This window comes from Drosophila grimshawi, unplaced genomic scaffold, assembly GCF_018153295.1.
Source record: "Drosophila grimshawi isolate 15287-2541.00 unplaced genomic scaffold, ASM1815329v1 contig_44, whole genome shotgun sequence".
NCBI lineage: Eukaryota > Metazoa > Arthropoda > Insecta > Diptera > Drosophilidae > Drosophila > Drosophila grimshawi.
In genome coordinates this window covers 11,206,798-11,227,978 of record NW_025063240.1, presented here as the reverse complement: position 1 = coordinate 11,227,978, position 21,181 = coordinate 11,206,798, and the positions used below count along the sequence as shown (strand labels likewise).

General features: G+C 38.3%; 1 protein-coding gene across 7 annotated transcripts in view; it reads right to left on the bottom strand.

Moving 5' to 3' along the window:
- The window catches only part of LOC6558570 (ecdysone-induced protein 74EF), a 75,409-nt gene extending 55,401 nt beyond the window's left edge, over positions 1-20,008 (bottom strand). For 6 of the 7 annotated variants that reach the window (XM_043215286.1, XM_043215281.1, XM_043215284.1 and 3 more), the window contains exon 1: positions 19,731-20,008. In XM_043215286.1, the coding sequence (XP_043071221.1) occupies positions 19,731-19,742 (12 nt within the window). In that variant the 5' untranslated portion in view covers positions 19,743-20,008. The remainder of the gene's footprint in view (positions 1-19,730) is intronic. The other variant, XM_043215285.1, reaches the window with a different exon arrangement.
- Between the last annotated feature and the right edge of the window lie 1,173 nt (positions 20,009-21,181).

The window sequence follows — 21,181 nt, the reverse complement described above, 5'->3', positions numbered from 1 at the left end:
GCAACTAATTAAACAAACTGAAATAAAATACAAAATTTGGCATTTGTATCCCATTGAACAAAGGAGCATCAGATAAAGCGTGGCGATTAGGCAGAAGGAGAGAGAGAGAGAGAGAGAGGCACAGACACAAGGTCCTCCTTTAAATCAGCTGTGAATTTGCATTTACATTGATCGATGGCTTTGAGTGGCCATTTTCACGGCCCTGTGGCCTAAAAATAGCCAACAAAACGGTTGCGCAGTGATTTATCTGTGGCACGAAGAAAGCATATGGTGCACAGTATGGCAAATAAAAAATGTGCAGACATCTATAATAAAAGACTTTGGCCAAAATTGTAAAACACATTTGTCACGGCCATTAAATTGTACTCGAAATTGTTAAAGGGCGAAAATGGCTTTTGCAGCTTTGAACTTATGGCAATGAATTAGATGTAAAACAGTCAGTCATTGAGCTAAATAAATTATAATAATTATTTCAAGTGCCTACTCTTCTGACAAAATTTTGAAGATTGACGCTATGACAATAGAAGCACTTAAGAACCTCTTAAAAAGTGTAGATTTGAAATAATGATGAATTGAATTGAAGCATATCGAAAAACTTATGAATCAGCTTTATTTTAATGACCTTCCTTTACTTAACTTTGGCTATAGGTTACACTTGGTTGCATTTTCATATCGGATCGAGTAAACTTCAAACTTCATCTAACAAATTGGTACATGCACCACTTGGTTATCCATTGAAAAGCCACAAACAGCCACAACAACTATTTGAGAAATACATATAAAAGCCATTTAATCTTCAGTGCATATATGCAATACAGCAGAGTAGCCATACTGCAATTTACACACACACACACACACACATTTCACATCCCACGATTTTACGCGAGTAAATATTTTGGTTAAGTATACGCCATGCATTTCAGTATTCCCCTTATCCTCCTCTGTCTCTCTCTCTCTCTATCGCTCTCTTTGTCTCTCTCTTGCGCATTTTCTCTCCTCTGTCTTGGGTCTGTCGATTGCGAATCCACGGTTTTGTTTGACATTCAATAGCTTTCATTTCTGTGGCAGGCAACAACAGCAGCCCCCAAAACACCCCACCAACTCAACCCCCTTTGGCTGCTCATTTCAAATTATTTTTATATGCTGTTATTTTGCTGTTTTTGCTGCTGTTGCGGCTGCTATTTCTCTGTGTGTTTGGTTTGAGTATTTTGCGGGTATTTTCATTGCATTTCGTTTTGATGCAGTTACAATGACAACTTTTGTTGTTGCTCTTGTTGCACGCTTCATGAAAGGCGTATAGAGATAAGGATAGAACAGAAGGGCGACGAAAAGGGCGACCGGCAAGACAACAGAGATTTTATGCAACATTTTATGCGAGACGACAGCCAGCAGCATCATCGTTGACGTCATCATCATCATCAGCATCATGATCAACATGCCATATATCTTTTTATGAGCTTGTCATTTGCATTATTTTCATTACATTTTATTGGACTGCCAGTGTGTGTGTGCATAGCTCAGAGTTCAGAGTGTGCTTATGCGTTGAACATTAAAATTCAAAATTGCAACTAATATATATGGCAAGAAGCGCTTAAGACCTAACAACTTGCTTGTCGAAGTGCAAAAACTTTGTGGCACTGTTTGCCAATCTTTTGCAACTTCAAAAGTTACAACTTGTACGACGTTCTAATCTCTGTTCAACAAAATAAAAACAAATATAAGATATATAAAAAGAAAAGAAAAAAAAACTGCCAAAACATGTCACATGGAAGCAATTCTATTCCCCACCCGTTGCCAGAGCCTTGTCTTTGGCTTTGAGTTGTTTTTACACAAAAACCGACGCTGCGAATAATTTACACAGAACAAACTTTTTGACTAAGAAAATAAAATGAGAAAAGGCATAACAAAAAAAAATTGTGTCTTGACCAAAAGTGAAACAGAGGCAACCGCAAAGCGCCTTGAGTGCTAAGCTGGGCGTTGAACTGGGCGTGGTTGCGGCAACAACAACATCAACCAAAAAAAAGGTAAGAAAAGTTATAAAAAATTTTACGCTCAGCCAAAAGTGTATGAAATAATCCGTAGAGATTTTTATCTTGTTAAGCATGGAAATGTCCGCCAAAGGCAGCTGCCTCCTCTTCCTCCCCCTCTCGCTCTTCCCCTTTAAATGACCACACCCTCCCTCCATCTTTCACTCTCTGTGCCTCTCTCTTTCTGTCCACTTATCTTCGCTGGAAATCTGCGGAGCAGCTGTTTTTTTTTTTTGCTTTTTGCTTTTACTGACAGGTAACAAAATGTATACCATGGATTTTTTGTGAACATAAATATTGCAAAGACATTGAAAATTCTGGCTGTCCATTTCTAACGGTGCGACATTCGCCAGTCGCCTTGTCTAGGCCTCTTTCATCTGTGCTTTTGTTGTTGCTGTTGTTGTCATCAATTCAATTAACTTGCAGCGGAGACTTCGACTTTGACTTCAGGTTGGACTTCACCTGTTGTTTAGCTGTTTACCTGACAGATTTATGGGCCCCGCCAGAGTTTAGCGAGCGGCGTGAAGATTTCTGCTTAATTAAAGCGGCTTCGGGGCAACCACTTCGATGTGGTGGCGTTTTGGGGTGGAGGGGATGGTGAATATTATTAATGTTTGAGACCCGCTGGGTTTTATGAGCCAACTCGTTGAAGCTGTTGAACTTACCTGTAATGGAAAAAAAAAACAAAGAATGAGAAAAATAAGTAATTAGCGTGTTAGTCAGAATGCTTATGAGAAGCGTGGCTTATAAAAAAAGTGGCAGCGAGCAGCTTGGGAAAGTCCATAACAAGAAAAAACAAAACTGTTAAATAACTGAGCTTGTAATGTAGACTTTTTACCATACTTCAACTAATGACAACCAAAGGAAAAGAGAGCGAGAGAAAACCATCCACACTTTTTGTTGATAGTTAAAGTTTACACGGCTAATGTTCTAATCGAGAGAATGTGAAACATTTTAAGATTTTTCGCCGTGCTTTCGGCTGGTTTAGTCGGAGCTTCTGACACCTCTTGACCATCTTTTGCTGGTTTGCCAATTAGCCGCTTAGAGACAGATCCATTCATTTTTGCAATTTCTTCTTCACTGGTACCTGGCCACGATTTCAGCCGACTCCCAATCCATCAATAGCATCATCAGCACTATAACATGCCCACAATCCGACAAGCCTACGGACACAATGCAACAGCACATGATGCCGCTCTAGATGGGCATCAATCTCTTCTCTTGTCAACGCGCCCAGTCAAGTTGTTTCCATTGTCGTTGCTATTTTATCATATTGGTTTTTTTTTCACAAAAGCTGGCCTGATGACGTCGACTCTCTGCAGGGTTGTTGCTGCTGCTGTGGCGACACTCCCACAACAGAAAACCAGTTTTCCATTCCTTCGAACAAAACAGGATTTTTGATTGTATTTCTCCTTTTGCGCCTTAAGGCTAAATTCATTGTCAAAGTCACAGCAGCAGCAGCAGCAGCAGCAACAGCAAAAGCAGCAGGAGCAGCGCCTACAAAAAACTTTTATCATCAGACAAAAGAGTTGAAAAGTTTTTGCGCTGCTGCTGCAGTTGTTGTCTTGGCTTTTTTTTATTTGTCTTTCGCTGCTGCTGCTGCTGTTGCTGCTGTTGTTGCTGCTCCAAAGGCCCACGTCAAGAGCAATAGCAATGTGGAGGTTAGGCGACAGTGCATCTGTCTTGTGTGAGCAGTGCGAACTCCCCCGAGCGACTGACTGAGTGACTCAATGACTCAATGATGGCTCACCGAAACTTCAGTTTGTCGTTGTGTCTAGGTTTGTGCCTCGCCTGCTTCGCTTTGATTGATGATTTTGAATTAGCGACAAGGCGGCGCAGCGCGCTAAGCAGGAAAAATGTACGAAAGATCTTTTGGATGATGTGTTTTTTGGCTTTTTTTTTTATTTGTGTGTGTGCTCGGATTTGTTTGTGTCGGTGGTCCATAGACGAAAAAAATATGTGCACATAAGTTTTCTGACAACAGAGCAACGACCGTTCTGGGGCTCTTTCTCGCACTCACTTGGGGATATGTTCCTCTTAATGATGTGGGCATGTCTTGATCAACAAGCAGCTTGGCAGCTGGACATGAAGCGCTTAAGTTAGCAAAGCTTACATAAGCCATGGGTGTTAGCTAATAGCTGTTTGAACCTGTAGTGTATTGTGGCATTAGTTCTTTATCATTTCGTTTAGCTGAACTAGCGATAGACATCGTTAAGCTCAACTATCGATTGGTCGGCCAGCCTTCAGCTATTTCTATTGTTAGACTTTGGCGCTTAGCTTTTGGGATAATTAAATTCTATCAAGTACCATTGAGTGTATTCTCTCAATTTTTTTGTTTTTATTTTGCTCAGTTTCACAACACTTGTCTACACAATTACGACTTGTTCTTTGTTCAACAGTTCGCATAAGGAAACCAAGTCTATGAATAACCTGTGTATGTATACATATACATATGTCATTGAAAGATACATTTGGCTTGTATTGTATTGGTGCAACATCATGATCATCTTGATGATGATCGTTTTAACCGCAGCTGCCTGCCTTGTGTGTACTCTGTGTGTCTATCTGTCATTACAAATTTGCTTGAGTTTTTGGCTATTTTTATGATTATTTTCCTTGTTGCGGTTAGTGTGTATATATTATATATATAGTTGTATGCCCCATCAGGTGCCAAAAGGCGAGGCGCTTCATTCGCAATTAGCCATGTGCACAGTTTTTGATGGCTGCTGAAATGCCATGAATTGGGCTAACACAAATGAGATAAGCAGCTGCATATATCAATATATATCTATATATATATTCTTTGAATCTACATCTCTGAACCTTTTTATTCTGACAACATTCACCTACATCTGCGTGTGTCTGTATGCGTATTGTACTTGAGTCTGCATTTGTCGTATCTTTAAGTGAGTTTCAATGTTTCTAAAGCCACTTTTGAGTGTGTGGCACACACTTAACTTGCAGCTGTCTATTGTTGCACGTGCTCGCTCCCTTCCCCTTCCGACTCACACTTTTCAACTCATATCTTTGCTTCTTCTTCTTCTTTTTATTTTTTATTAAATTCTATATTTCATAGCTGTCAAGTGTCGCTTCCTGCCAGTGGCGCGTTTCCTGTGCTCACAATACGTAAATTTTTATTAGCCTCGAGCGCCTCCCCCACCGGACCCTCTATGTGAGGTGTGGAGTGTGGGTGGGGGTGGGTTGGGGGCACAGACCCTCAAATGATGGCATCATTAGACAATTTAGGCGTCGACGCTGCTGTTGTGGTATTTTTTTTCATGCCGCCTTAGCGTTGATTGAATAAATTATAGCCACTCGCGCGTGCATATTCAAATGGGCGACAACTTTTCTTCATATCACACAAATATATATACATTCATATAGCTAGGTCTGTTGTAAGACCCACCTGCATCTGCTCCTACATTATACATATTACATATTTAAATATATTTATTTATGTTTTTTGCTGCTGTCCACCCCACCGGAAATTGCTATTTATGCTCGCAACGCAACGCCATATTTGTTGTCTGCTGTCACCATATTGTTATGTGCAATGTTTGTGGATTTTATATATGTTTTATACATTTTTGCAGGTGACATCAAAAATGAGACTAGCTTAAAATCCTTGGCATAACGGCGCACGCCGTTGTTGGCCACTTTTGCAGTTGTCAGTTAAACCACTTTCACTGTCGTTGACCGGGTTATTGCACTCGCCATTTGCAGTAATCGCTTTTCCACTGGTTAATCCGGTTCCTCTAATGTGCGCCGGTCTGTGACGATTGTGTGCCCCCCCTTGTGGTAGCATCGGTGTCATAATCAGACCAGACACACCAACACCAAAACCAACAACAACTGGCAGCAGCAGCAGCAGCACCCCCTCGGCGCAGCTGCCTGTCAAGTGTTGGACTGGTTAAAGCTGGCCAACAAGACCGCAGCCCAACAGACGCCGCTGGCTTTATGTAAGCCACGACGCTGGCTTTGAGCTCAAGTGTTGGTGTTGGGCGATGACTCGAATGACGACACTGCTGATGGTGCTAGTTGATGGTTGATGGCGATGACTTCAGCAAGTCAGCCTCGACTCAAGGACAAATCGCTTCAAGCGTGCAAAAATATTCTGCGTTGTAGATTCTCTTCAAATTCTGATTGCCAGCAGTTCTATTCGATATATTTCGACAGGCATGTTAAAATCAAAGCATATCCAATTTATTTTAAATACCCAGTATTCACATTCAATATTAAACGTGTATTCTATACAAGTGAATCATCGCTTAAGGGTGCCGCCGAACTCATTATAGTAATTATTTATCTCATTTTGCCCCTTGCACTTTGCACCCATTTCAATTATTTTAGACAACATCATTAAATATAACATTGAAGTGAAATACTGCGCATCTCATAGTCCAAAAGTAATCTTTAAATGCTTTTGCTGATTAATTATTTTGTCTGGCTTTTGTGTGCTGATTGACTTATTATGAATTGGATACGAAATATGCACGAAAAGCGTATAAAATTATAATTAATAATCACAGCGTTTAGCGAGTGTAACTAAATACGTTTTGTAGGCTCTAATTAGTTGTTGTTCTTGTTGTTGTTGTTGTGTTGTGAGTCGGGTTTCGATTTCTTCATCTTTTTCATTTATTCATTTCCATCTATCCATCGATCTATTTCTCATTCTGGGTTCGTGTACGTCTTTGGCGTTTTAATGGTGGGTTCTCGTCGCTGGCTTTTACTGACAGCAGGAAGCCCACAGTTATTATTTTAATTAACCCAATGAACGCACAGCTCAAATATTGCTTTTGGATTTTCTTTGATTTCTGTTCAAACTCAAACTCGAACAACTCCAGCCGCTGTAGTCATAGTTAATGCCAAAAGTAGCCAAAGTAATTTCACGGCTTTTGGGTATTTGTATTTAAAACAAATATTCCGGGCAGCCAAAGATAAAGCAAGATTAAAATTAAGAGGTCTTCCGATGAATCGATAAAATAAGTAATAAGTAAGCCCAAAATGAGATGTCAGTTAAGTGAATGCCAAGTAATTACAATCACAAATGAGTATTTACACACAACTTCAGCTTGAGTTTTAGCAATTGATTTCAACACCTTCACCGGGGCCACACCTGGCTAAAAGTTGCCAGCAAGTCAACATGATGATGTTGGTCAGCCCAATTGCAGTCATGGACAATCACAGACAAATTCAAGTACATAAACACAATACGACAAATTTTTAATATTTGTCTGCTAGCAGAGACAAGTCTTTCAAATATTATTATGACACAGGGACAAAGCATATTCCCAAATGGACAAATAAACGACTGGCAAATTGCAGAGTTATGTGCTCTGCACAACTTGTGAATTATGCACAAAATGTTGTGTGTGTGCCACAGACGAGAGTCGGCCACTTCTCGAAGTGCGAATGGCATCTGGAAGCATTTCAAGTGCAAGGCATTCAGTGTTTATGCAACTGTGGACAGCTGCTAATACCAAACGGATGTCAAAGAAGCAGACAGCCAGGATGGCTGCTGCAGGCACACATGCGGCATACGGCATGCAACACACAATAACACACTATTCGCTAGCACTTGCAGATGTGGCATCGGATTAGATTAGCTCATTTTGTCGTTTGCCAACAGCAGCTGCTGCTAATGATGATTTAGCCTACATTCTACAGAGCCTTAAATGGAGTTGCGCATTGAGAAGCCGAACGGGTTTCAAAGCATACTGTTAATTTTTTTTGGTAATGCAACTTCAGTTCAAAGTCAACTGCTCTTTAGCTGCTTATCAAGTATAAAATGTGTAAATGTTGTGGCAATTTTCCTCCTTTAAAGCTTTGGCTTTTGTGTTTGTCTTCTACAACCGCAGAGCTGCCTTTGTGCTTCTCAGTGGGCTTACGCAGTTGAAATTAATTAATGTTCGTTGCCCGAAATTGACACACAACAATTTTCGGTCTTTCATTATCAGCTTGTTGGATTTCTTGTTTGAAGACCATTTTTTTTTCCTTTATTAGTGTTTTTTTGTTCAGCTTGATGTTGACATTTAATAAATTTACAGGCAAAAGCATTTTCGCTTATCCGTCCAGCGACGCCTGTCAAAGCTGGCCGGCCGCAGCCCACCGTCAAGGTTCTTTAATTAATATTTTATTCATGGGCTGTCAGGTCAAAAACCTTTATTGGCCACACTGTCGACCAAGGCGCATAATTAACAAACAGTTTTCGGTTTTTCAAAAAAATAAATATCAACGCACGTAGTACATGGCCTGGGCAAAGGCATGGAGCATGGCGCATGGATGCCCTGGGTGTGGTTTGGTTATATGCCCCGGCTGCGTCACTAAAATGTTTGCACACATGACGCAACGCCAGCCTGGACACATTTAACTTTGCAGCTTGCCACTGTGTCACTGACGCCCGAGGCAAGTGGCACGTACACACACACACACACATAAAAGCTAGCTCATGTGTATGGCTTGGACAGAGAGCTAATGTAAATTTATGTGCACATTTCGGACAACATGAAAATTGAATTCATATTTGGCACCATGCATAAAACAAAAGCACACAAACATGTGGCTTGGAATTGGTTAAGGGTGGAGGAAGTGAGGGTTTCGGCTTTGTAGCTTTTAGTTGGCATTCGAATGATAACACCATTGCACCACATGGCATGCCCAGAGATGACCAATTAAATTCTATGTATCTTCAAGATATTTTATGGTTTGTCCTGCAGGGGGCGGAGAGAGACGCGCACCTTAACCACAATTCTGTTTTTGTGGCTGTGATTGGCAGCAAATAAAAAAGCAAAAGGCAAACAAAGCAAAACTGCCATAGATATCAACACACACACACACACTAGCACGCACACACACACACTCGCACGCACACACACACACACACATAAAGCGTTGGCAAGTGACAGTAACATACATCAAGATAAGCAGTCAAATTGTTGTTCGGGGCTAAAAGCAAAAAGTTACCAAACTGCGATACAAAAGCCGTTTACAAAATACAACTTTTCTGATTGAAGCACACACACTCTCTCGCATGTGTGTATGTGTGTGTGTGTGCGTGTATGTGTGACAGCTGCCGCCATTTCATTTTGTGATATGCCACCGCTACGCGCGATTAAAAGGGCTGTTCCTCAGAGGCGCCTCCCGAACACTTAATTGGTTTAGGCAGCCAGCTTTGGGCGCTTATCTTATCAGAGCCGTAATTGCCATTGGCTGTCTGCCACCAACCAACAACGGTTAACAGACAACAGCAACAACAAGAAAAACAACGAGTAAAACAACAAGCAGAGCTCGTCTAACTGACATTTAATGCCAAAGTTCCCAAATTTTCATATATTACATATTATATACTTCTCTAATGAGTTGTAAGCTGAATGAAAAGTTTTTTATTTTCTTTATTTTGTGACGAGCTTTTAATGAACTGCACGGCTATGGATAAAGTTAACGTGGAGTTTACGGCGGGCTCAAGCGGGCTTTTGGTGCCCAAGAAATGCGTTAATTAACATTCGTTTAGCAAAAAGCCAACGGTGGCGTATACGTGATGAGCTCAACAGGCCCGACTATTGATTTATTTAACGTAATCACTACTTTTTTTAAACTACATAGCAAACTAAAGATAGCGAACTGAATTAGTTAACAACATATTGACTCCATCATCAACATTTAAATGTTGTGGTTGATCATTTTTTCACTAGCCAATTTGCATAAATTTCATATCAGCATTTTGGCTTTGGATTATAAATCAATTCCATTTGCCATTAAATATTGTTTGTATGATATTTAATTCCATATACTATAATTTTCTGTTCATTTCAGTGCTTTGTGATTTATGCACAGTTGCCCGACGATTTTTACCTTTCATTGACTCGCTTTATTTATAACCGATGTGAACACATAAAAACTATATATATATATATAATAATGTGCCAGACTTTTTCCATTAGTTGCCCGGTCAATAGAATATGTTTGTGTGTTTTTATTTTGATAGGCTATTTCTGAAATTGATTTGCATCTACGCACTAAATATTGAAATTGTAATCAAACAAATTGTCTTTTAATTACTTTAAACCATTTCTGATCTTTGACCAACTAATTTCGAACATCAGACGGCCACTTAAATTAAACACCGCTCAAAGCAAATGGCCTAAAGATTCCAAACAATTAAAATGAACATGCCAAGAAACATTCACAAGGCCCAAACATTTTTCAAAGCGGAAGTAGCATAATGTGGGCGTGGCCGCTCTTAAATGGGAGGAAGTGAGAACACAATTTGAAATTCAAGTGAAATTGTATGCAAATTGTGTCAACTATGTTAGGCAAGAAGGTATAATTAAATTCTTTAACAAAATATTATGCAAATTATTAAAATCTGTCGGGGGGACATAAATATTTACGTGGTTTGCTTAAACCTTCGAATAATAATTATTTTAAATTATAAAAATATTACTTTAAGCTTTAATAGTTTACATTTATGGAAATTCATGAGATAAAGGTTTGCTAAAGCTTTCAAATAATAATTATTTAAATTTATGACAATATTGTTGAAGGCTTTAATAGTTTACATTTATTGAAGTTCATGAGATAAAGAACCTCAATTGTTAAATGTGATTTGCTTAAGCTTTCGAGCAATAATATTTAAAGTTATGATAATATTGTTGTAGGCTGTAATATTTCACATTTAATGTTGTTTTCATTATCTCTGCTTGTAAAGTTGCTGAACGCTTTCTTTTTTGCCAGCTTTGACTTCCGCCCTCCTCCCGGCCCCGCCCCTTTCTTCCGTTTTGCAACTTTGCATTGTGTATTTAATTTTGCTGGGCATATTTTTGAAGTGTGCGCATTTTAATGAAACCATTTTAAAAAGGTTCGTGCTGTAATGCTTGATTGTAGGCAGCGTTTAAATATTGATTTTTAATTATTTTAAGCAGCCAGCAACGCCACAAAGTATGCAACTCTCGTGAGGCGCACACAGACACATCCACACACACACAGAGGGGAGAACAGAGAACTCATACAGTGCTTTTGAGAGGCTGCACACTGAGAGTCGCCTCGCACCTTCTTCACAAACGCGAGGGTTGCTGCGAAAATAGCATGAGTAGCGTGTGTGGGTGTGGATGGGTGTTGCTGTGTGGGTGTGGGTGTGGTTGGGTTGTGCGTGTTTTGTTTTTAGCTCAACACTTTGTCATGCCCCCTGCCCCACCCATGCTACTGCTGCTGCTGCTGCTGTTGCTGCTGCTCTCGTGAGCCTCTTAAATGTCACAATGCTGCTGCTCTGGGGTTGGCACTTGGGTCAACCCTCATGCGCCCTCAGCTGCAGGCGAGCCGAGTCGAGTGCGATGAATGGTGGTTAGGTGTGCGTGTGTCTGTGTTTGTTTGTGTGTGTTAACGAGAAGTACATGCACATCATACATGTTGTATGTACTATATATAATCTATGTACGAGCACTGCCACGACTACACACACGACCCTGACCCCAAGTAGTCGCAGCAACATTCCGAATCCCGTTTGCCTTTGTGTATATTCATTTCATATGCTTCCTTTCATCAGTTGCATATGCCCTTTTTCCTTGCCTTTATTTTTTGAATTTGATTTGTTTAAAGCATGCCCCATAAATGGGCAGACGTATACAATTCGTTGGCACTGTGTGTGCGTTCTTGTTAAACGTTGTTGCCAAACTTCACACAATCGATGCCGCTGCCATGCTTCTTATTCCTAATGCCGAATCCAAAACTGTAACAGATGCTGGCCACGTGTCGGGGCGCGGCTTAAAATGAGTCCCGTACCAAAAAACCGGACACCGAGACCGATACCCAAAGACCCGGCAGCCACCAACCAAATGGTCGTGTTTTCGTTTGTAATTGGATGATGCCCAAACCAAAAGCAGAGACGGAGGCAGAGGCTGAAGAGGCAGCATCATCAGCCGCATATAGATGGAAAGCTAAAAACAAATAAATAGTCAAACGGCATTCGGTCTGTGAGTGAAATACAAATAGCATTTAATACGAAAAGGAAGTTGTCTATTTTAGACAGCAGTCAGGCAGAAAGGCAGTCAGGACTCGATTCAAAGGGAATTAGTTGGGCAGAATGTTGAAAGACAAAGCACATCTTGACGTGATTGGTATTCTTATTAGTTTTTCTCAAGTGATGCTCAAAACGAGCGTCAAGCAACGAACAATCATCGACGTTGAGGTGTTGCAAATACAGAAATTAACACACCTTGCAACGTGTCTTCAAATGCACTAAGCCCGCTTAAGGCCTTAATTGAATTACACACACACACACAGATACCCCATACACCTGTTAATTGCAATTTAATGTGTGCACAACAAAAAAAAAAAAAACAAGATGAAAAGCAAAGTGAGAGAGAAGTTTAAATTGATGGCCAAGTCGTGCTGCCTGTGCCTGCTAAGTTGAAGGTCGTCAGCAAATATGACAAAAACAGGTCCAAGCAAATACATATCCATATAAATACATATATTTATATTTATATATATATATATGCAAAACAAAATAAAATAATGTAAAACTACATAAATATATAATTGTACAAAAGTCTGGCGGCCATTAAAAACAACATAAAACATTAGTTGCAATAGCGCAAAAAAAAACTCAAACAATTTTGCGTGAGCCTGAAAACTGCAAAAATGTTTTTAATATTTTACAGACAATGTAACTTAAATACCCTAATAATACGGCAAAATGTAAAAATATGTAAATATGCTACATAAAAACAGTCATTCTGTATCACTATCAGGAAGTGAGCAAAAATGTTTAGCATTGTTTGACATTATTAACCCTTTCCGAACCGAATTAAATTTGTGTGTCTAAAATAGTATTTGCGGTCGTATTATTTTTAATATGAGTACAAACCAACAATATAAATAATTTAAAAAATGTAAATGTGATGACACGTGACACTGTTGCCTATGGCCAAAAATGGTCCTGAAAGAGTTAATACGAATGCGATAGTTGCGAGAGATCGACCAGAAGAGAATCTAAACCCAGCTGTTATTGATTTGTTCCATATGCAAATATTTTTTGGTTGGCTAAATCTGCATTTCTAATCCGATCTTAATGGAATATTATTTATCAATTTCAAATTGGGTTTTTTATTCGATATTCGAGAGAAACGGGAACTTATATTCCAAATGTTAATTCTCTAGCTCTTCTGGGCTCTGGGATCGGCTTACTCGGCGAATTAACATCGTTAAATCGACTGGACTTTTGATGTTCATCAATTAATATATAATGGAATCGGTGACGCGTACGTCTGTCTGTTACATACTGTTGCCCAAAACCATTATACCCTTTTTACACATTTTGAACGGTTTCGTTTTAATGTTTGCAATTACTAAAAATACCCCTCATCACATAGTTTAGAGTAGACGATTGCATATATCTAGCAATCATTTGTAGCACGTGGCATTCAGCATTTATGGCATAATCAAGTTATATGGCGTACAACATGCTGCGATGTTGTCATATGTTGCATTTAGAATATTGCCATCCAACTAAGTGCACATTTTTATGTTGAACAGCTGGCTGCCTGATTTAAATGAATGTTTTTCTTTGCTTCCACATTGCAACTAATTAAAAAGCCATAAAGAGAGTCTGACGAAGGTCGCCAACAAATGACCATAAAGGTCAAAGTGTCAGCCAGGTGATGTTGTCACAGATTTTTATGGTCCGTAAGTTAACAAACAATGGCGAGGCGCCGCTGCCAGTTCGTTGACTATGCATCTTCATTTATCTTTAAATTGCAATTCGCCTGGTTTACCTTGTGTTTTGTAATGTTCATGTTGTTGGCTGTTGTTAGCTGCCGTTTAATGCTAATTGGCAACAATAAATGCAAAGTAAACAGCATAGCGCAGCAGCACTGCAACAACAAAGTCAAAAAAAATTTGCACATTTTAAATGGCCAATAAATTAAAATCATCGAGTAGCGTCAAGTAGCCCGCGACTTTTATGCGCGTTTCAAAAACGCGCGCGGGTCATTTTCTACTTTTTTTTTATTTATTATTTTCGTTCTACAAATATTTGCTAAAATATTTGAGAAATTGATGGCAAAAAATCGTGTAAATATGCATAAGGGCGCTAAATTGTTGCTGTTTTCGTGTAACACTTGCTGTTTTTGTTTTTGTTTTTCGATAATAATTAATTGTTGTTTAATTGTATTTGCATAAATTCCAAATGGAATTCAATTATAAAGATATTCCAGTGCGATCGGCTACAATCAATGAATCAATTATCAAATTAACTTTCGATAATATCGAGCGAACAAGCACGATAAATTTGAGCTTCCGGTTAGAGAGAATGAGTCAGGCGATAGAAGACAAAATATTGAATGGGATTGTATATATTAGAAAACATGCATGACATATATTCTAAATATAACTAACCAATAATACTAGAAATCTTTCAGTTGGTGAATTGCCGGGCAAAGGGAGGCATTTTAGACATTGAAGTTATATATTTTCATTTATATATTTTCTAACACTTGTAGATACACATTTGCATATAGTAGCTGAATTCAAATCGTGTTATTAAATATTCCACAACTATAATCGGAGTTTATTTTTAGATTTGTCAACATTGTCTTGTTACTCAACAGAGAAATATTTTGTACAAGCAGGTCAAAAAATGACAACAGCAAAAATACGTGTAAATAAAGGAAATAAAAATATATAATACAAAAACATAAACGTTTATGACACGCCAATAAAATGTTAATTTAGTTGCCAGAGACACAACAACAATATTTGCAGCGGCAACTAAACAGAAATGCAAATAAACTAAACTCAAAAAAAAAGCCGGCCGCATAAATTAAAAAAAGTGACAAAAAATAACAACAAACTGAGGCGGTAAAACAAAACTAACAACAACAAAATAACAAAAATGCTAACGTTGAGGGGAGCGTGGAATGTTGAAAAAGCACGTGGGCGTGAAATGGAGAGCGAAACGAGCAATGAAACGAAATGGAATGGAACGAGAAGCTAATGGTGCTGCAATTACCGTTTCAGCAACAACAAGAGCAGCAGCAGCAGCAGCAAGCAAACCTGTTACAGTTCGGTTGCGTTTGCGTCTGCTTTGCCGCAGTTGCTGAGTCACCGCGCAGGCGTGCGGCGCTCTGCTAATTGCCAACGGCGACTGCGACGCGTGTGAGTGACACTAGCGATTAGCGTCTACGTCTACGTCGACGTCGACATCGCTGCGTTGAACCGTATAATTTGCATGAAGATATTGGCTTCAACTTTACTGTTGTTGCCGTTCGGGGGGTCGTTCACATTGCCGTAGGTTCTGATTTGTTTAGCGATCTTGCCCCCGCTGCCGCCTACGACTCTTGCAAGCTTTTGCACTTGTCAGCGAGTCGCGAAAATACGAGAATTATTTTTTGTATATATTTTTATTTTTTCTTTCGCAAGATAAAAAAAAAAATATAATTTGTTTGTTTGAACATTTTATTTGACATGTGGTGTAATTCGAAGCTGTCGAATTAATTGATTCACATTTTTTATTATTGCGCCTAATGCAAAAGCCAAATGGCTCACAGATTTAAGTGAATTTAATTTGCATTTTTATTGAACTTCAATTTAATGACCTGCGAATAGCAGCATTTGGCACAAATATAAAAAATGACAAAGCCAGCAAATGAAAGTCACAAGTAAGCGGATTGTACAATCTAATTATAATTAAATCGAGTGCTGCTTCTTATCAGCAACAGCAGCAGCCTTCAATTCAATTCGAATGTTATGTGTTCGCCATGCGTCAATATCAAGTAGCAAATCTTTATTTACTATACGCACACACACACTCACATATATATGTACACGCGTAGATATGCAAAAGTACGACGCCATTTTCTAAGCACACACACGCACACATAAAATATGCCAAGCATAGCGATTGGAGTTCAGATTCCGTAAAAGCGAATCTGCGATTGAAATTACAGTTATTAGGCATTCAAAAAGTGTACGGAATGCTTTTAGAGAAGCATTCTTTCGAGCTACAAATAAAAGGCAATCAATCCAGATACGAATGGAATGGAATATTTAAGCAAAAAGTAACACACTACAGAAGAACTTGGAATGCTATTGTCAAGAATACAGATACAAATGAAATGGAACGCAATACTTATGTGAACTTAACACATTAAAGAAGAAGCTAGAATCTTCAACAAAGAGACCCTAAGCAAGCAGAGCTGCTAAATTTATAGTGGACATTTTGATCACAATTTCAATATGAAAATGCGTTTTTGAAACACAGATTTGTTTCTTATTCGATTTTCATAAAATATTCACATTTCATCAATAATATGTCTAACTATGTCATATATCAATTGAAATTCTAAATCTTTGTATCGATATTCCCGAAAGGCGAACAGTTATCGAAATTTCTATCTTTATACACACACGCAGAGGCACATAGCTAACTCGAGGCGACTTTAGAAGTTGGTCAAAAATATGTGTACTTTATGAAAATAATTACAATATTACCAACAATGAGTTCAGGCTTTATATAAATAAATATTACATTTAAATGAGTATTAAAATGGAAAACCGAAACAAGAATACAAAATAAATATTAACTTTACCATTTGCCTCACTTGTAACTTCAAATGTAAGTCAAATTTCACGATCCGCTAGAATTTCAAAGAAAGCTTCACTTTCGAGAACAAAAAAAGAAAAACGCTTTTAGATTGCTTAGCTGCTGTTTGTAATTATTTCATTTTTTTCGATTACATTTTTATGGCCGATTCCAATGATAAAGACATCTTTTGAAACAGCAACAACATCATTTGAATAAGCGGAGAGGCTTTCTTTGGCTTTGCCACAGTTACATTTTGAATGGTGCCGCCTCCTCCTCTGCTGTGGCACTCATTTTCATCAATCAACGTGCCGTGCCGCATGAGAGCGTGAGAGCATGTCAGAATGGGAGAATGAGAGGCGGCCGGCCACAGCAAAATTTGTAAATCAACTTTAATTGAAATAAATTGTCATATCATTTGCCCTGGAAATGGAAATGAAAATGGACTCGTCGCCAGCAATTTACAACAAAATGAAAAAAAAAATAAAATTATTATGAAAAAAAAAAACAAAATGTTGAAAAATATGTGGGCTAGGCTGGTATCTGTTATCTGCGGGCCTCTTTCTGGCACTCGTACTGCTTGAGTGCTACTTAAAAATGCCCATAAATTAAAGCCATCAATCAAGCAAATTGGAAATATTGAAATATGCTCGCATTATGACAGAATTTCCATCATCCCACACATTAGATGAATTGATGAACTGTCTCAAATGAATTGGCCAAAAAGAAAACAAAATAAAGTAAAAGTCTAAGAGGCCGCAGCTGTTGTCCATAAGACAGGCCTGATTGAAATCTAACAATAGACACAAATGGCTAATTAAGTGAAAGTCTCTTTCGTTGAAGTTCATAAAATTTATATAGATATATATAGTACTAGTTGTAATGCAACAGCCACTAAAAACAAAACCGAATTGCATAAGCGGATATAGACATATATCATAAAAGTTAGTCATAAAACTACAACTACTACAACAACAACAACAACAGCTGCAGCAGCAGCAGCAGCGATGAGGTCGAGCGATATCAAAATCTGTTGAGCATACAACAAAAAAAGTGAACCAACTTTGCGGTTAACTGCGCACGCACAATGGAACCACCTACAACTAGCTCCTATATATATATAAGCGACTATACTATGCTATACTTTACGATACTATACTATACTATACTAACACCCTCTCCACTCTATTCATCTTTGCGCTCAGTTTTACAATAACAATTTACGGGCAGCGCAGGCAGTTTATGCAATTTATGTGTAATATTTCAATTGCGTCTCCGACAAACGGCAAACCGGAAGATTTCGTTTGATGAGACTCGTGTTTATATATAAATATATATATTTATTTGTACATTTTTTTAATGTATGTTTATAGTTTGTGCAACAACACATAACTTTATGTTACATGTGCAAAATGTTGTTGTTGTTGTTGTCGTTAAAAAACTTTTAGTTGCAATTAATTAGAATGACACTTGGAATATGTTGCTAACTGCTACATTTTGAACGATGACAAATTATGGTCAGATTATAGTTGAAATTATGAACTGTAATTAACAGAAGCGCTGTGCTGCAACAAGCATTAGGAAATAACTGAACAGCAACAAGAATTGATTATAAGCATAAACAAAAACAATAATATTGAAGCGTGTTATATGTTTATTTTATGATTATATCGTAGTAAAAGTTAATGCGTCTAGTCATTCCTAATAGCTATTAGCATACTTGAACAGCTTTTAGTATGGACTTGATAGAAGATAAAACTACTTTTGTGAGGAATGAATTCCAGTTGGGCGTTATAAACATATCTGTGACAGCATATGATTAACTAGGCCAACATCAACTTGTGGCGCTTCTTTTTATTCATGTCACCCGCTGGAGATCAAAGCCAATGTTCGCTTCATGGCTGACGTCACGCAAAACTGGCCAAGATGCTAATCTTTAGAAGCACACTTTAAATTCTGGTCGGCCGACTGACTTCCTTATCAATCAAAAATATATTTACATTTTACCCAAGCGATTTGCATTTGAATGAGCAACGTACCTGCAAAAAAAGAAGAAAAAAAAACAATTAGAAATAAATTAATAATATGAAAAAATTGTTGGCTCAAAATTTGCATAAAACACGCGTAACAAAAATTTTATGTATTTTTAAGCTCCGCGTTGCTTTTTTTTATCGTTAATGCTCTTAAATTACGTGGGAAAAATGTTGAAAGCGAGAAACGGGCGCCAAAAGTTGACACATGAATTTGTGTGTGGCCGGCTCAAATCGAATATCGGAGGAAGGGGCAGAATATGTGCGCTATAATACCCAAAATTGTGCACAAAGTGAGCCGAGTAAATAAATATGACAACAGACGGCGGTGGCTCGATTAAGTATCAACAACAAATTAAAAGCCGCAAGTCGACCCGCATTTGAAGCTATCAAATTACCGAAATAAACCCCGCATTCCCCCTCCCGCTCTAACACTCATCCACGAGACAGGGATCCAGACAGAGACGGCGACTGCTGAAGACTATGTAAACAATTTACGCGCATTGTCGAAAAAAATACAAGTAGAAGCAAAGTCAACAAGCAGAGCAAGAGCGGGGGCAAGGGGGGAAATAAGAGTTTTCGGCACACGTGTGAAAATAGCGCTTACACACACACACACATACGTGTACACACATATTTGTTGTTGGCTATGTAAATAGGTAAACAAATCGGAAAAGACACAGAAAGAGTGAGAGTCAGAGCAAGCACGACTAATAAGCGGCGACAACAATAACAACCACAACGCCCAAGAATTCGACATGAATTGAGAGTGAAAACAACGGTAGTTGGTAAAAATAGTAAAAGCTGTGCTTAGACAACAATTAAAGGCGATAGACAAAGTGAGAGAGAGAGGGAGAGGGAGACGGAGAGACAAACAAAAGCGAAACACGGCAGCACTAAAAACGCAAACAACGAATTGAGCTGTCCTCCGTTTGTCTTGTCCCAATATTTATAGTGAGCACTGTGCTCATGTTTGTTTGTTTATTTGTTGTTGTCGCTTGACCTGTGCCTTGACAGCGCCTCTGACGCCATAATGTCCACTCAAAACGTTTAGTTTTTAATGTGTGTGTGTGTTTTTTTTTTGTTGTTTCTTACCTGATAATACATTCCTTGCGGAGGAAGAAAATATGCCCCGGAGCCCCACAGTTTGACGGCTTTTTGTGTTTACAGTTGCGTCGCAAATTATATGCACAGCCGGCCCCGTTCAATTGTGTTTTATTTTATTTTAATTTAGGGCTAGTCCACAACTCCTCTAAATGGGGTTAGTCTCACTTGGCTTCTGGTTGCACTTGTTGTTGAGTGATAAAATTAACACTGAATTTGCAGACGTCGCATTTGATTTATTTTTGATTTGAATATTCATCAATTTTCCTTTTGATTTTTGATTAAATTCAGTATCATTTATTAATTTATTTTATTTTTTCTTTATTTTTTTGGCACAATTTATTATTTGGGTAAATTTCACTTGGATGTTTGTTGCAACTCACGATTCGTTTGAATAAATCTGCTAAGCGATGACAAATTTGAATTATTTAACGGTTTTGTTTCCAAAACAGAAAAACAAAATTTAAAGAAACAAAATATATAAATATTTTTACAGTGCTGGCTCTTAATTTAGAGATGATTTGAGATTTGCCAAAAAAATATATAAAAGTTTATATTTTTAAAAATTATCTAAGAACTTTCGCAAAAAAACACAAGATTGTTTAAATTTCCCAATCATATAGTCTACGAGGTAATCAAAATTTATTTGAACTTGAATTTGAAAAGTGCACAATAAAAAAAATCATTTAGTCGAATATATTTTCACAACTTTTATGATATGATGTTCTGCGCAGTTTTCTAAACGTATATTTTTTTGGGCGATTCGAATATTATTTTTGAGCCGTAATTTGAACGAATGAATATTTTGTAAAACTAATTTTGTTTTTGTTTAGGGGTTGTTCTCGCGTCCTGCCGCTGGCTGAGTCTGGTCTAAAAAGGATGTTGCATGGCGGCGGCTGCTGTGGCAAGCGAAACGAAACAAAACGAAACGAAACGAAAACAGAAAATGCGCAAAAAGACGAAGAATGAAAACACAGCGCAAACGCGAAACAAAAAGAGACCAGGCAAAATGTACGAGAGAGGGGAGAGTGCCGCGGCAAGGGGTGCGGGATGTGTTTCCAGTTGAATGAAATGATGTGTTTATAAAAAAGAAAAAACAACAACTAAAACTATTGAGTTTTTTGTTGTCACTGTGTGAACATTATTGTTGCTGTTGTTGCTGTTATTATTGGTTGCTTTATTTTGCGATAAGTCTTCGCGATGTTGTTGTTGTTGTTTCGTTTTCATTTTTTATTTTTGCTCTTTGCAACATATTCGAGTTGAAGGCGGCACCACAAAGGCAACGCTTTGTCTCTCAATTCGAATATTTGTGGCGCGTTGCTGCTGCTGCTGTTGTTGTTGTTGTCGTTGTTTTGGTTGCTTTGTAGCTTGGATGCACTTTTTGGTTACGCGATGGCAACGGCAACGACACATTCTTATTCTCTCTTTCTCTCTCTGTCTCA